Below are 12,100 nucleotides of genomic sequence, written 5' to 3' on the forward strand. Positions count from 1 at the left end.
CTGACCCCATATCCACACCATCACTGAGACCAGATATTTCAATGTCCATAATGTTACCAGGGTCCACCTCACCCCAGCTCATTCGCTGCTCTTATTTTGTGTAATAACCTTTGAAGTGGCATCTTGGGAAATACCTCCTGGAAATCCAGATAAAGCACATCTACAGGTTCCCCTTTATTGACATCCCTTGTTACTTCCTCAGAGAACCTTGATAAATTAGTCAGTCACGATTGATTCCTTAAACCCATTTTCAAACACTGTGTCAAAAGAAAAATCAAATCTCCTCAACCCCTCTGGCTCCTTTGCCAATTACCTTAGAGGGACTCACTTTCTGTTAAAGAGCTTGTCAACCCATTTCACCCATTTTTCCTAAAGTGAATAAATTTAATCAAGACAAGTTCAACCAATTCAAATATTTTCCTGTTAAAAGTTTATTAACGAAACAGAACATGGTTAAAAAAACTAACAGAATATTACTTGAGGATCAAAGACAACCAGAGTAACAGGATGTTCACCATGTTCTGGACCCAAATGGTTTCCCTTCGGCTCCTCTGTACCCTGTTCCCGTGACTCCCCGCTTTGGACACGGAGGCACTGAACCCTGGGGGTCACATCACCGTCAGCCCCGGTCACCCCCCCCCACCGCTGATTGGTTGGAGGTGCAGTTCCCAGTCAGTCCTCCAGCACCTTCCTGTCTCTATTAGCAACGCCCATGGCAGTTCCCCAACTGGGGCACAGGCCCCGTTATTCTCAGCTAAATTCAGCCCTCAGCTCCATCACCTGGCTGTCACTGACACGAGCAATAGAGACAGAAAGGTGCCCGAGGGTCAAATAGGAAGACAAAACTTGTGGATTAGGATCTCCATAAAGGTCAGCAACTTCTTATAAAAAATCTAATTCCCAGTCAACAAATTAAAGGATCACACGACGGGACTTAACGTTTTATGAGTTTTAATGCAACAAAAAAACAAACTAGAAGCTACTTTAACTCGGAAACCTACACATTAAACTATAAACTAGAACTTCGCCCTTGAGACAATCTAAAATCACACTCCACGATTATAGTTAATCTGCCCTGGAAGTTGAAACTTAATTGTCTCAGAACCTGTCCAAAGTGATGATTCATTCCCGAGGATTTACTTCAGTTCTTCGACCAAGACACTGAGAAACAAAGGGAGAATAGAATAGAATGTGAACTAGCAAAATACATAAAAATGGACTGTTAAAGCTTCTGTGGCTACGTAAAAAGGAAACGTTTGTCTCAGACAAAGTTTTGTCCGTTCCGGATAGAGTCAGGAGAATTTAGAATGAGGAATAGAGATTTCTACAGCCACCTCGTTCAATACTCTGGGATGTAGGTCATCAGCTTTTGGGGATTTATTGACTTTCAACCCCATTAATTTTTCCAGTGCTACTTTTTCACCAATACTAATCTCTGCCAGTCCCTTGGTTCTCTGGTGTTTTGGGGACAATTTCTGTATCTTCCTCTGTGAAGACAGACACACGTTGTTTAGTTTCTCTGCCATTTCCTTACTCCCCATTCTAAACTCTCCTGTCTCTGCCTGGAATGGACCCACATTGGTCTTTGCTAATCTTTTCCTTTTCACATTCCTGTAGAAGCTTTTCCAGTCGTTTTTTATGTTTCTCGCCAGTTTGCTCTCATCAGTTTCTTGGTCCTCCTTTGCTGAATTCTAATGGATCTCATGGAATCTTTAACTTTTCTTGTTAGCCACGGTTACAACACTTTGCCTTTGGATTTTTGTTCCTTAAAGGAACCTATATTTGTTGAATATATGTGAAATTAAAGTTGTTCAACCACAGAGGACCATAGGCTGCTCTACCCTTTGACAGAGAGAGAGTTAACTGGAGGTGATTTAACCTGAGGGTCAGCACACCTCAGGCGAGGGACCTGGTTGAGAAGGTGGGGCCTTCATGAATAAACTCAGCCAGTACAGGAGTTGAATCCTCACTGTTGGCCTTGCTCTGCATCACGAACCATTCGTCCACTCAACTGAGATAACCAACCCTGATAAATATGTAATAATTGCTTAAACATGAGGTATTCCCTGTACCAATCAGTTTCCCAGTCCACCTCCGACAACTTGCCCCTCGTACCCTGATAGTTTTCTTCTGTGAGGAACGCCCAGATAACTTAAACAAAAGAACCATGTAATCACCCGGGCCCCTCTCCATGACAACGTGGCATGCTTTGCTGGGTTCCAAACAGAAATGGCAACTAAATATCTTCAAACTTCCAAACACCCTTTCACTCTGTGATCCTTGTGCAATTTGAAGCCAGGTATTAGCAACAAGGCTCAAAGAGCATCAGCCCACTGGAGACAAAGTGGTGAGACCGGTCAGTCCAGCAGAAAGAAACCCTCCGACCATCCTCACTGACCACCTGTCAGAATGAACAAAATGCAGCCCTGGGTGTAGAGCAGAAACAATAACAGCAGAATCCAACCCCTGTCATCAATTGTGAAATTGTTGGTGTCACAGCAGGTGTGGTGAAACATGCAATCCCGTCTCACATTGTGAAGTGGACGGCCTCTCCCCAGTGTGAACTCGCTGGTGTCTCCGCAGGTGGGATAACTGAGTAAATCCTTTCCCACACTGAGAGCAGGTGAACGGCCTCTGCCCAGTGTGAACTCCCTGGTGCCTCCGCAGGTTGGATACGTCAGTAAATCCTTTCCCACATTGAGAGCAGGTGAACGGCCTCTCTCCAGTGTGAACTCGCTGGTGTGACTGCAGGTTGGATACTTGACTAAATCCTTTCCCACATTGAGAGCAGGTGAACGGCCTCTGCCCAGTGTGAACTCGCTGGTGCCTCCGCAGGTTGGCTACGTCAGTAAATCCTTTCCCACATTGAGAGCAGGTGAACGGCCTCTCTCCAGTGTGAACTCGCTGGTGTGACTGCAGGTTGAATACTCGAGTAAATCCTTTCCCACACTGAAAGCAGGTGAACGGCCTCTGCCCAGTGTGAACTCGCTGGTGCCTCCGCAGGTTGGATACGTCAGTAAATCCTTTCCCACATTGAGAGCAGGTGAACGGCCTCTCTCCAGTGTGAACTCGCTGGTGTGACTGCAGGTTGAATACTCGAGTAAATCCTTTCCCACACTGAGAGCAGGGGAATGGCCTCTCTCCAGTGTGAACTCGCTGGTGTCTCCGCAGGTCAGATAATGGAGTAAATCCCTTCCCACATTGGGAGCAGTTGAATGACCTCACCCCAGTGTGAACTCGCTGATGTGTCTGCAGGGTGGATAACCAAGTAAATTCCTTCCCACACTGAGAGCAGGTGAACGGCCTCTGCCCAGTGTGAACTCGCTGGTGCCTCCGCAGGTTGGATACGTCAGTAAATCCCTTCCCACATTGAGAGCAGGTGAATGGCCTCTCCCCAGTGTGAACTCGCTGATGTGTCTGCAGGGTGGATAACCGAGTAAATCCCTTCCCACACTTGGAGCAGGTGAATGGCCTCTCCCCAGTGTGAACTCGCTGGTGAGCCTGCAGGCTGGAGAACTGAGTAAATCCCTTCCCACATTTTGAGCAGGTGAACGGCCTCTCCCCAGTGTGACTGCGTTGATGAATCTCCAGCTGAGATGGGGCTCTGAATCCCTTCCCACAGTCCTCACATTTCCACGGTTTCTCCATGTTTTGGGTCTCCTCACATCTCTCCAGGTTGGATGATCAGTCAAAGCCTTGTCCACAACACGGGTATGGTCTCTCCCCACTCTGAATGTTGTGATGTTTTTCAGGCTGTGTAACTGGTTAAAGCTCTTTCCACAGTCAGTTCACCGGAACTCTCTCACTCGGGTGTGTGTTGTGTGGGTCTCGGTGCTTTTTCAGTCACACTGATGGTTGAAATATTTTGCTGACAGTTCGGGGAAACATTTTTCCTTCTAGATTGAAAGGCCGATGATATTCAGGATCCAAGGAAGGGAGTGACTGTCAGATCGAGACGTGATGATTGAGATTTCTGTCTGTAATTCCTTCTCATCTAATATCCTGTAAAAACAATTTACAAAATTCATCACTGTCAGTACAGGATAGAAACTCAGAACAGACAATTCTAGTTTCTATGAAATATTATTTCCTCTATTGTTCTCCAAAAGCTGTAAATCTCCATTCCACACACTCTCCCCTCCATTCTTACTCTGCTGTATCTAATATTCACCCTCCTAATTCTCCTGAAGGTGCTGATTCAGGCTGACTGATACATCCCAGCTTACAGCTTCCTGTCCAGGGGATCATAACAAATATGAGCTGCAGTCGGCCATTCGGCCCATCGAACCTGAACCATTCAATGGGATCATTGGTCAATCTACCTCAGCACCGTTTTCCCACACTATCCCCCATATCCCCCGACGTCTTCAATATCTAGAAACCTATCAATCTGTATCTTGAAAATACTTGATGACTGAAGCTCCAGAATCCTCTGGGGTAGAGAATTCCAAAGCTTCACCACATCCTCGAATAAAGAAATCCCTCCTCATCTCAGCTTTCTCTCCATTTTCCTGCCAGTTCCCCATAACCCTGTGGGGGGGGGGGGGGGGCATGTGACACTGGCATGGGAGTAGCTGATTTTCTGCAGGTTCTGGTGCCACTCACCTATAATCTGTCACTTATCCTGATCGCCCGGCACTCATCTACCTAATCCTGAATTCATATTTGTTATGTCCTGGAAGACTTCAGGGTTCGGTCTGGTAGGATTATGCCAGAAAAAGTGAAGAAATGCACCAATAAAACAGCGCAGGTGGATTCAGCGGAAATGGAGCCCCCTTTTCAACATGGCGGCCTGACACTCGGGAGGTCTCTCGACCCCGAGCTCTCCGGAGCTCTCTGGGAGGCGGCGAAAATGATGACTGCTGATATTATCCGTGTTATTGACCAGAGGCGGAGTGTGCTGACTCAATATCTGTGAGCTCATGAGGCCCAGCTGCAAAACACCATGAAGAGGCTCGATGATCCGGAGGAGAGAATCCTGAACGTTCAGCAAGATGCCTCCTCAAGAATTCAATCCTTTGAAAACAAGCCGAGTGGCTGGCGGAGGTCCTGGAGGACTTGGAGAACTGAGGGTCGGAGAAAGAACATCCGAGTCGTCGGCCTGTCAGAAGGTGTGGAGGGTAAGGCTCCCGTCAATTCTTCGAGGACCAGAAGCCATGTTTTCTCAAGCTGGATGTGAAGCCTGGGTTTTTCAAATTAGAAAGGGTGCATTGTATCTCTGAGGCTGAGGGATAGTTTTCATCCCAGGCCTGTAATCATTCACTTCCACAACTGGAAAGATCGCCAGAAGGTCCTGGAGACTGGTACGGTGAGGTGGCGTCTGGCCCCAGGAGGGAGGGTGGATTCAGGACTTTCGGCAGCAACACAAACAAAGCATTCATGCTTCGATGAAGTTCAAAGGCAGCTCAATCCTGTGGGGAGTGAATTACGTCAGGCTTTATCGTGAGACCCGAAAAATGGTATCCAACAACTCCGTCAAGTCTTTCAGTAATCCAACTATTGCCTTGGCCTTCATTAAATCCATGAAGGGCAAGGATCTGGAGGGATGGTTTGCAGCTCGGACTAACTCAGGTTCTAATCCGGACTCTTTCCCTGTCATGGTATTCTTTTTTAAAAATTTAGTGTACCCAATTCATTTTTATTCCAAGGAGCAATTTAGTGTGGCCAATCCACCTAGCCTGCACATTTTTGGGTTGTGGGGGCGAAACCCACGCAAACATGGGGAGAATGTGCAAACTCCACACGGACAGTGACCCAGAGCCGGGATTGAACCTGGGACCTCAGCTCCGTGAGGCTGCAGGGCTAACCCACTGCGCCACCGTGCTGCCCCTGTCATGGTATTATTGTCTGAACTTCAGAATCACAGAAATACACATAGGGACAGGAGTAGGCCATTCAGCCCCTCGAGACTGTCCTGCCATTTAGTGAGATCATGGCCTATCTGTGACCTAACTCCATATCTCTGAATATCTTTGCTTAACAAAACTCTACCTCAGATTTAATCTTAACAACTGATCGAGCTTCACGTGCTGTTTGTGGGAGAGAGTTCCAAACCTCTACCACCCTGTGTGTGAAGAAGTTCTTCCTAACATCTCTACTGAATGGTCTAGCCCGAATTTTTCGACAATGATCCCTACTTTTAGAATCTCCAACCAGTGGAAATAGTTTGTCTTTATCTACCCTGTCTTTTCCTGTTAATATCATAAATACTTCAATCAGATCACACCGTAACCTTCTAAATTCTACCGAACGCAGGCCTAATTTGTGGTTGAAACTTTGGGTCAGAGCCGCTGCAATCTCTCCCTCGCCTCCCACAGCATCCTGGGACACAATTCACCCAGACCTAGTAATCTAATAATCTTATGGGCGGCATGGTGGCACAGTGGTTAGCACTGTTGCTTCACAGCACCAGACACCTGGGTTTGATTCCCGGCTTCGGAATCTGCATGTTCTCCCCGTGTCTGCATGGGTTTCCTCCAGGTGCTCCGGTTTCCTCCCACAAGTCCCGAACGTTGAGCTTGTTAGGTCAATTGGACATTCTGAATTCTCACTCTGTGTACCCGAACACGCGCCGTAGTGTGGCGACTAGGGGATTTTCACAGTAACTTCATTGCAGTGTTAATGTAAGCCTACTTGTGACAATAATAAAGATTATTATGAATGGGCCAAAGGGCCTCTATTTGTGCTGTAAAGAGAGGGAATGAATGAGAAGGACTTTATAGAGAAACTGCCAAAGCCACAACATTCACCAGCTCTGAGGACACACCTTAGCTCCCTTTCCAATCTGAAAGCAGCCTGAGCTGGATTTACATTCCCCTTAATTGATCATTGCTGGGTGATAATCCTGTACTTCCTCACCTCACACCACTGTGACAGCACCTTCACTACACAGACTGCAGCAACTGACCAAACATCACCTTCCCAGTTATTCCTGAAGGCACCGCCTTCCCAACCTGGCCCCTTGCCTGAGGTGCGGTGATCCTCAGGTCACATCACCGCCGGTCAGCTCTCTCTCCCGGGACCAGGCCCTGGTTCACAGCCGCCATCTTGGGGAAGCAGAGCGCATGCGCTGGCGTCTCGGTGATGCAACAGCTGATGGGCGGAACCTGAAGGTTTCTGTTCCCAGGCGGGTCCTAGTGCCCGGCGAAGATTCGAGTTCAACAGTTTTTCACCCACTCCCAGGCTGAAGCTGATGTTTGTCGCCTGGAGGTATCTCTAAATTACGTAGACATTCAGCATGAGAGGCTGCAGCCTCTGTATAGCTCCCTGAAGGGGGTTATACAGCGTTTGATTACATTTCGATTTCCAGTCAATTATCAGGATGTTTGTGTGATATTTCCTTGCCCTCAGTGTGATTTTTCTTTATTTAAAATACATTTCAGCAGCAGGCTTACTGGTGATTTTTAAGGGAAAGGTTATTTATTATCACACTATTTCCCTGGATGTTTGAACATCTCAGTCTCTCGTCTCTTTCACACTCACTGACACATACACAGAAATTAGTTACAGATCAACTAATTAGTGGGCAGCACGGTAGCATTGCGGATAGCACAATTGCTTCACAGCTCCAGGGTCCCAGGTTCGATTCCGGCTTGGGTCACTGTCTGTGCGGAGTCTGCACATCCTCCCTGTGTGTGCGTGGGTTTCTTCCGGGTGCTCCCACAGTCCAAAGATGTGCGGGTTAGGTGGATTGGTCATGATAAATTGCCCTTAGTATCCAAAATTGCCCTTAGTGTTGGGTGGGGTTACTGGGTTATGGGGATAGGGTGGAGGGGCTGAACTTGGGTAGGGTGCTCTTTCCAAGAGCTGGTGCAGACTCGATGGGCCGAATGGCCTCCTTCTGCACTGTAAATTCTATGATAATCAAGTTGAAGCTGTAATGATGAAAATGGAATGTAGACTGCAATCTTTATATCGCTGCAGGCCTGTTGTCTTCTTGTTGAGCAGGTCCTTGAGTTGGAGTGAAGCGTTTTTAGAAATAAATAATTATCATGAGGCTCTGAAGCTTCTTGTAGGTGAATAGCCAGGACGTTGGTTCTCAGGTGGACTTGGAAGCTGGAATAAGTTCAGTCTTGTGGCTGCACTGGCAGACATTCAGCTCTGCTGTTTCAGCTGTTTCCTGCTGCTTCAGTTGCTTCACACACACATTTGCTTTGTTCAGGGTTTATTGTACTGCATCCCTGACAATTAACTGCAGGGTTACAACTCTGAGACCCAGAACACCCCGATACAATCGCAGTTTACGATGCTCACTCACTCACTCTGTCCCAATTCGAGCTCATTCTCCTGTCCAACATCCAACAGTCCAGAGATTTCATTTTCCTCAAATGGTGGTTCATCCTGACACAACGAGACATTTAAACTTCACAGGTGGCTGCAAAGTTTCCTTATTCAGGTCCGTGTTAAACTAAATATTGGTCACAGAATCGGATATTGCCCACAGTTTAATGTCCATAATAACCTGTTAAGTTGCAGCCATCTTGACAGAGTTTGTGGATCTTTCAGTCTATAATATCTAGTATCCTTGTGCCGAATGTGACATCTTGAATCTACTCTTGGGTCTGGTTAAAACAGTGCATTGTAGCTGGGTGGGATGGGCGGCATGGTAGCAAAGTGGATAGCACTGTTGCTTCACAGCTCCAGGGTCCCAGGTTCTATTCCCAGCTTGGGTCACTGTCTGTGCGGAGTCTGCACATTCTCCCTGTGGGTTTTCTCCGGGTGCTCCGGTTTCCTCCCACAAGTCCCGAAAGACGTGCTGTTAGGTGAATTGGACATTCTGAATTCTCCCTCTGTGTACCCAAACAGGTGCCGGAATGTGCCGACTTGGGCCTTTTCACAGTAACTGGCAGTGTTAATGGGTGGGTGGGGGGGGTTACTCTGGCTGCCGACTGACAAGTCACTCAATTCATTAGGATCTAAATATCACAAACTGTCAATGTGCTTGTCTGTTCTGACTGTGGGAAGTGATTTCAAACATCAGTGTGACTGGAAAAGCCCCGAGACACACACACACCCGAGTGAGAGTGATCCAGTGAACTGTCTGTGGAACCATTTACACAGCCTGAAAAATCATCTTGTTTCCTCTTGTGGGAGAGTCTAGGACAAGAGGGCATAATCTCAGAGTAAGGGATTTCAAATTTAGGACAGAGATTAGGAGACATTTCTTCTCTCAGAGGGTAGAGAATCTGTAGAATTATTCAGCTGGGCAATCCTTCTTTATCTGGGAATCAAACCGTTGTCTAATTGTCCCGGCAGTTACCAGGCTCCTGTGAAGTCCTCCAGCTGTTATTTTAACGCAGACTTCAACAATCTATTTTAAGTAGGTTTCTGTTCAATTAATTCATTGTGACTGTCACATAACCACATTTTCACTCTGGAAACTTAAACCAGCTGCTTTACATTCAATCAGGAACATCACAGTTTTACACCAATCTCTGATTTGACAGCACGTTTCCAGCATTCACCAATGTTCTTCTTGACTCTGAACACAGTTGTAAAGGAGCTTCTGTTCCGTGCCTAGGAGCTCTGAACCATGAAGAGAGCGGCTGGGACACATTTCTCTCAAACCTCAGGATTAACCCACACCGGGACTTTGCTGTCAGTGAAGAGAGGTGTCTTTTATCCCTCTCAGTGTGACCCTGAAGGACTGTGTCCAGGCTGAAGTTCTGTTCCTGCCATGTGATCCTCCTCCAGATTGTCCTTTCTGAGCTCCAGCCAGGTGCTGTTAAACACTCAGGTGTGAAAGACAAAAATCTGCAATATTTCAAACCAAGCTTATTTATTTCACATTTATTCAGAATATTAAATCTCATCAGCAGATTAAGACTGTCAAGAGTGAACCTGATTCAGTCCTGGACATAATTAGCAGCATCAATCAGAGTAGAATCCAAACCTTGTAGTCGCTTGTGTGTTAGCAGGTGGGATGACTGAGTAAATCCCTTTCCACAGACATTACAGGTGAATGGCCTCTCCACAGTGTGAACTCGATGATGTTTCAGAAGATAAGATAAATGAGAAAATTCCTTCCCACGTATGGAGCACATAAACGGCCTCTTCCCAGTTTGAACTCTCTGGCATGTCAGCAGGTTGGATGACTGACTGAATCCCTACCCCCACACAGAGCAGGTGAACGACCTCTCCCCAGTATGAACTTGCTGGTGATTCAATAGGTTGTATGAACGAGTGAATCCCTTCCCACACACTGAGCAAGTGAACAGCCTCTCCTCACTGTGAACCTGCTGATGTGTCAGAAGGTTGTATGAACGTGTGAATCCCTTCCCACATTCAGAACAGGTGATCAGTCTATCTCCTGTATGAAGTTGCTGGTGTGTCAGAGCAGGTGAATGGCCTCTCTCAGTGTGAATTCTCTGGTAGTTCAGTAGGGCACTTGGACGGCTGAATCCATTCCCTCAGAGCAGGTGAACGGTCAGTCCCCAGTGTGAGCATATTGGTGTGTTAGTAAATCCTTTTTGTTTGTAAAGCTCTTCTCAGTCAGGACAGTTAAAAAGTTTGTGATCAGAGTGAACACGTTGATGTGTCTGCAGGTGGGATGACTGAATTAATCCTTTCCCACACAGGGAGCAGGAAAACGGTCTCTTCCCCAGTGTGAATACGTTGATGTGTCAGAAGATCCTTTTTACATTTAAAACTCTTCTCACAGTCAGGACATGTAAACGGTCTTTTATCAATGTGAACAAGTTGGTGAGTCACAATGTGGGATGACCGAGTGAATCCCTTCCCACACACAGGGCAGGTGAATGGCCTCTCCTCAGTGTGAACTCGCTGGTGTGACAGAAGGTTGTATGAATGGGTGAATCCCTTCCCACAAATGGAGCAGGTGAACGGTCTATCCCCAGTGTGACTGTGACGATGAACCTCCAATTGTGATGGGTAACTGAATCCTTTTCGACAGTCCGTACATTTCCACAATTTCTCCATGGTGAGGGTGTCCGCATGTTTCTCCCGGTTGAAGCTTTGTCCACACACAAACAGCCGTTTAATTTCTCCCTGCAGTGAATGATGTGAGCCTGTGTAACTGGGTAAAGCTCTCTCCACAGTCAGTTCACTGGAACACTCTCACTCAGGGAACATAGAACATTACAGCGCAGTACAGGCCCCCATGGCTCCGAAACTCAATCCCTCTACCAATAAAAGCTAACACACCATACGCCTTCTTAACAACCCTCTCAACCTGGGTGGCAACTTTCAGGGATCTATGTACATGGACACCGAGATGTCTCTGCTCATCCACACTGCCAAGAATCTTACCATTAGCCCAGTACTCCGTCTTCCTGTTATTCCTTCCAAAATGAATCACCTCACACTTTTCTGCATTAAACTCCATTTTCCACCTCTCAGCCCAACGCTGCAGCTTATCCATGTCCCTCTGTAACTTGTAACATCCTTCCGCACTGTCCACAACTCCACCGACTTTAGTGTCATCTGCAAATTTACTCACCCATACTTCTACGCCCTCCTCCAGGTCATTTATAAAAATGACAAACAGCAGTGGCCCCAAAAACAGATCCTTGTGGTACACCACTAGTAACTGGACTCCAGCCTGAACATTTCCCATCAACCACCACCCTTTGTCTTCTTCCAGCTAGCCAATTTCTGATCCAAACTGCTAAATCACCCTGAATCCCATGCCTCCGTATTTACTGCAGTAGCCTACCGTGGGGAACCTTATCAAACACTTTACTGAAATCCATATACACCACATCAACTGCTTTACCCTCATCCACTTGTTTGGTCACCTTCTCAAAGAATTCAATAAGGTTTGTGAGGCACGACCTACCCTTCACAAAACCGTGTTGACTATCTCTAATCAAATTATTCCTTTCCAGATGATTATACATCCTATCTCTTATAAACCTTTCCAAGATTTTGCCCACAACAGAAGTAAGGCTCACTGGTCTATAGTTACCGGGGTTGTCTCTACTCCCCTTCTTGAACAAGGGGACAACATTTGCTATCCTCCAGTCTTCTGGCACTATTCCTGTAGACAAAGATGACTTAAAGATCAAAGCCAAAGGCTCAGCAATCTCCTCCCTAGCTTCCCAGAGAATCCTAGGATAAATCCCATCCGGCCCAGGGGACT

General features: G+C 46.7%; 1 protein-coding gene across 9 annotated transcripts in view; it reads right to left on the reverse strand.

Moving 5' to 3' along the window:
- Positions 1-413: 413 nt before the first annotated feature.
- LOC140418772 (uncharacterized) overlaps positions 414-12,100 on the reverse strand; it is a 159,673-nt gene continuing 147,986 nt past the window's right edge. For 4 of the 9 annotated variants that reach the window (XM_072502383.1, XM_072502385.1, XM_072502391.1 and 1 more), the window contains one exon: positions 414-4,002. In XM_072502383.1, coding sequence (XP_072358484.1) covers positions 2,494-3,648 — 1,155 coding nt within the window. In that variant the 5' untranslated portion in view covers positions 3,649-4,002 and the 3' untranslated portion in view covers positions 414-2,493. Of the gene's footprint in view, positions 4,003-4,605; positions 6,813-6,858; positions 7,069-12,100 lie in introns of those variants that run through there. The other 5 variants (XM_072502390.1, XM_072502388.1, XM_072502386.1 and 2 more) reach the window with 5 other exon arrangements.

This window comes from Scyliorhinus torazame, chromosome 5, assembly GCF_047496885.1.
Source record: "Scyliorhinus torazame isolate Kashiwa2021f chromosome 5, sScyTor2.1, whole genome shotgun sequence".
NCBI lineage: Eukaryota > Metazoa > Chordata > Chondrichthyes > Carcharhiniformes > Scyliorhinidae > Scyliorhinus > Scyliorhinus torazame.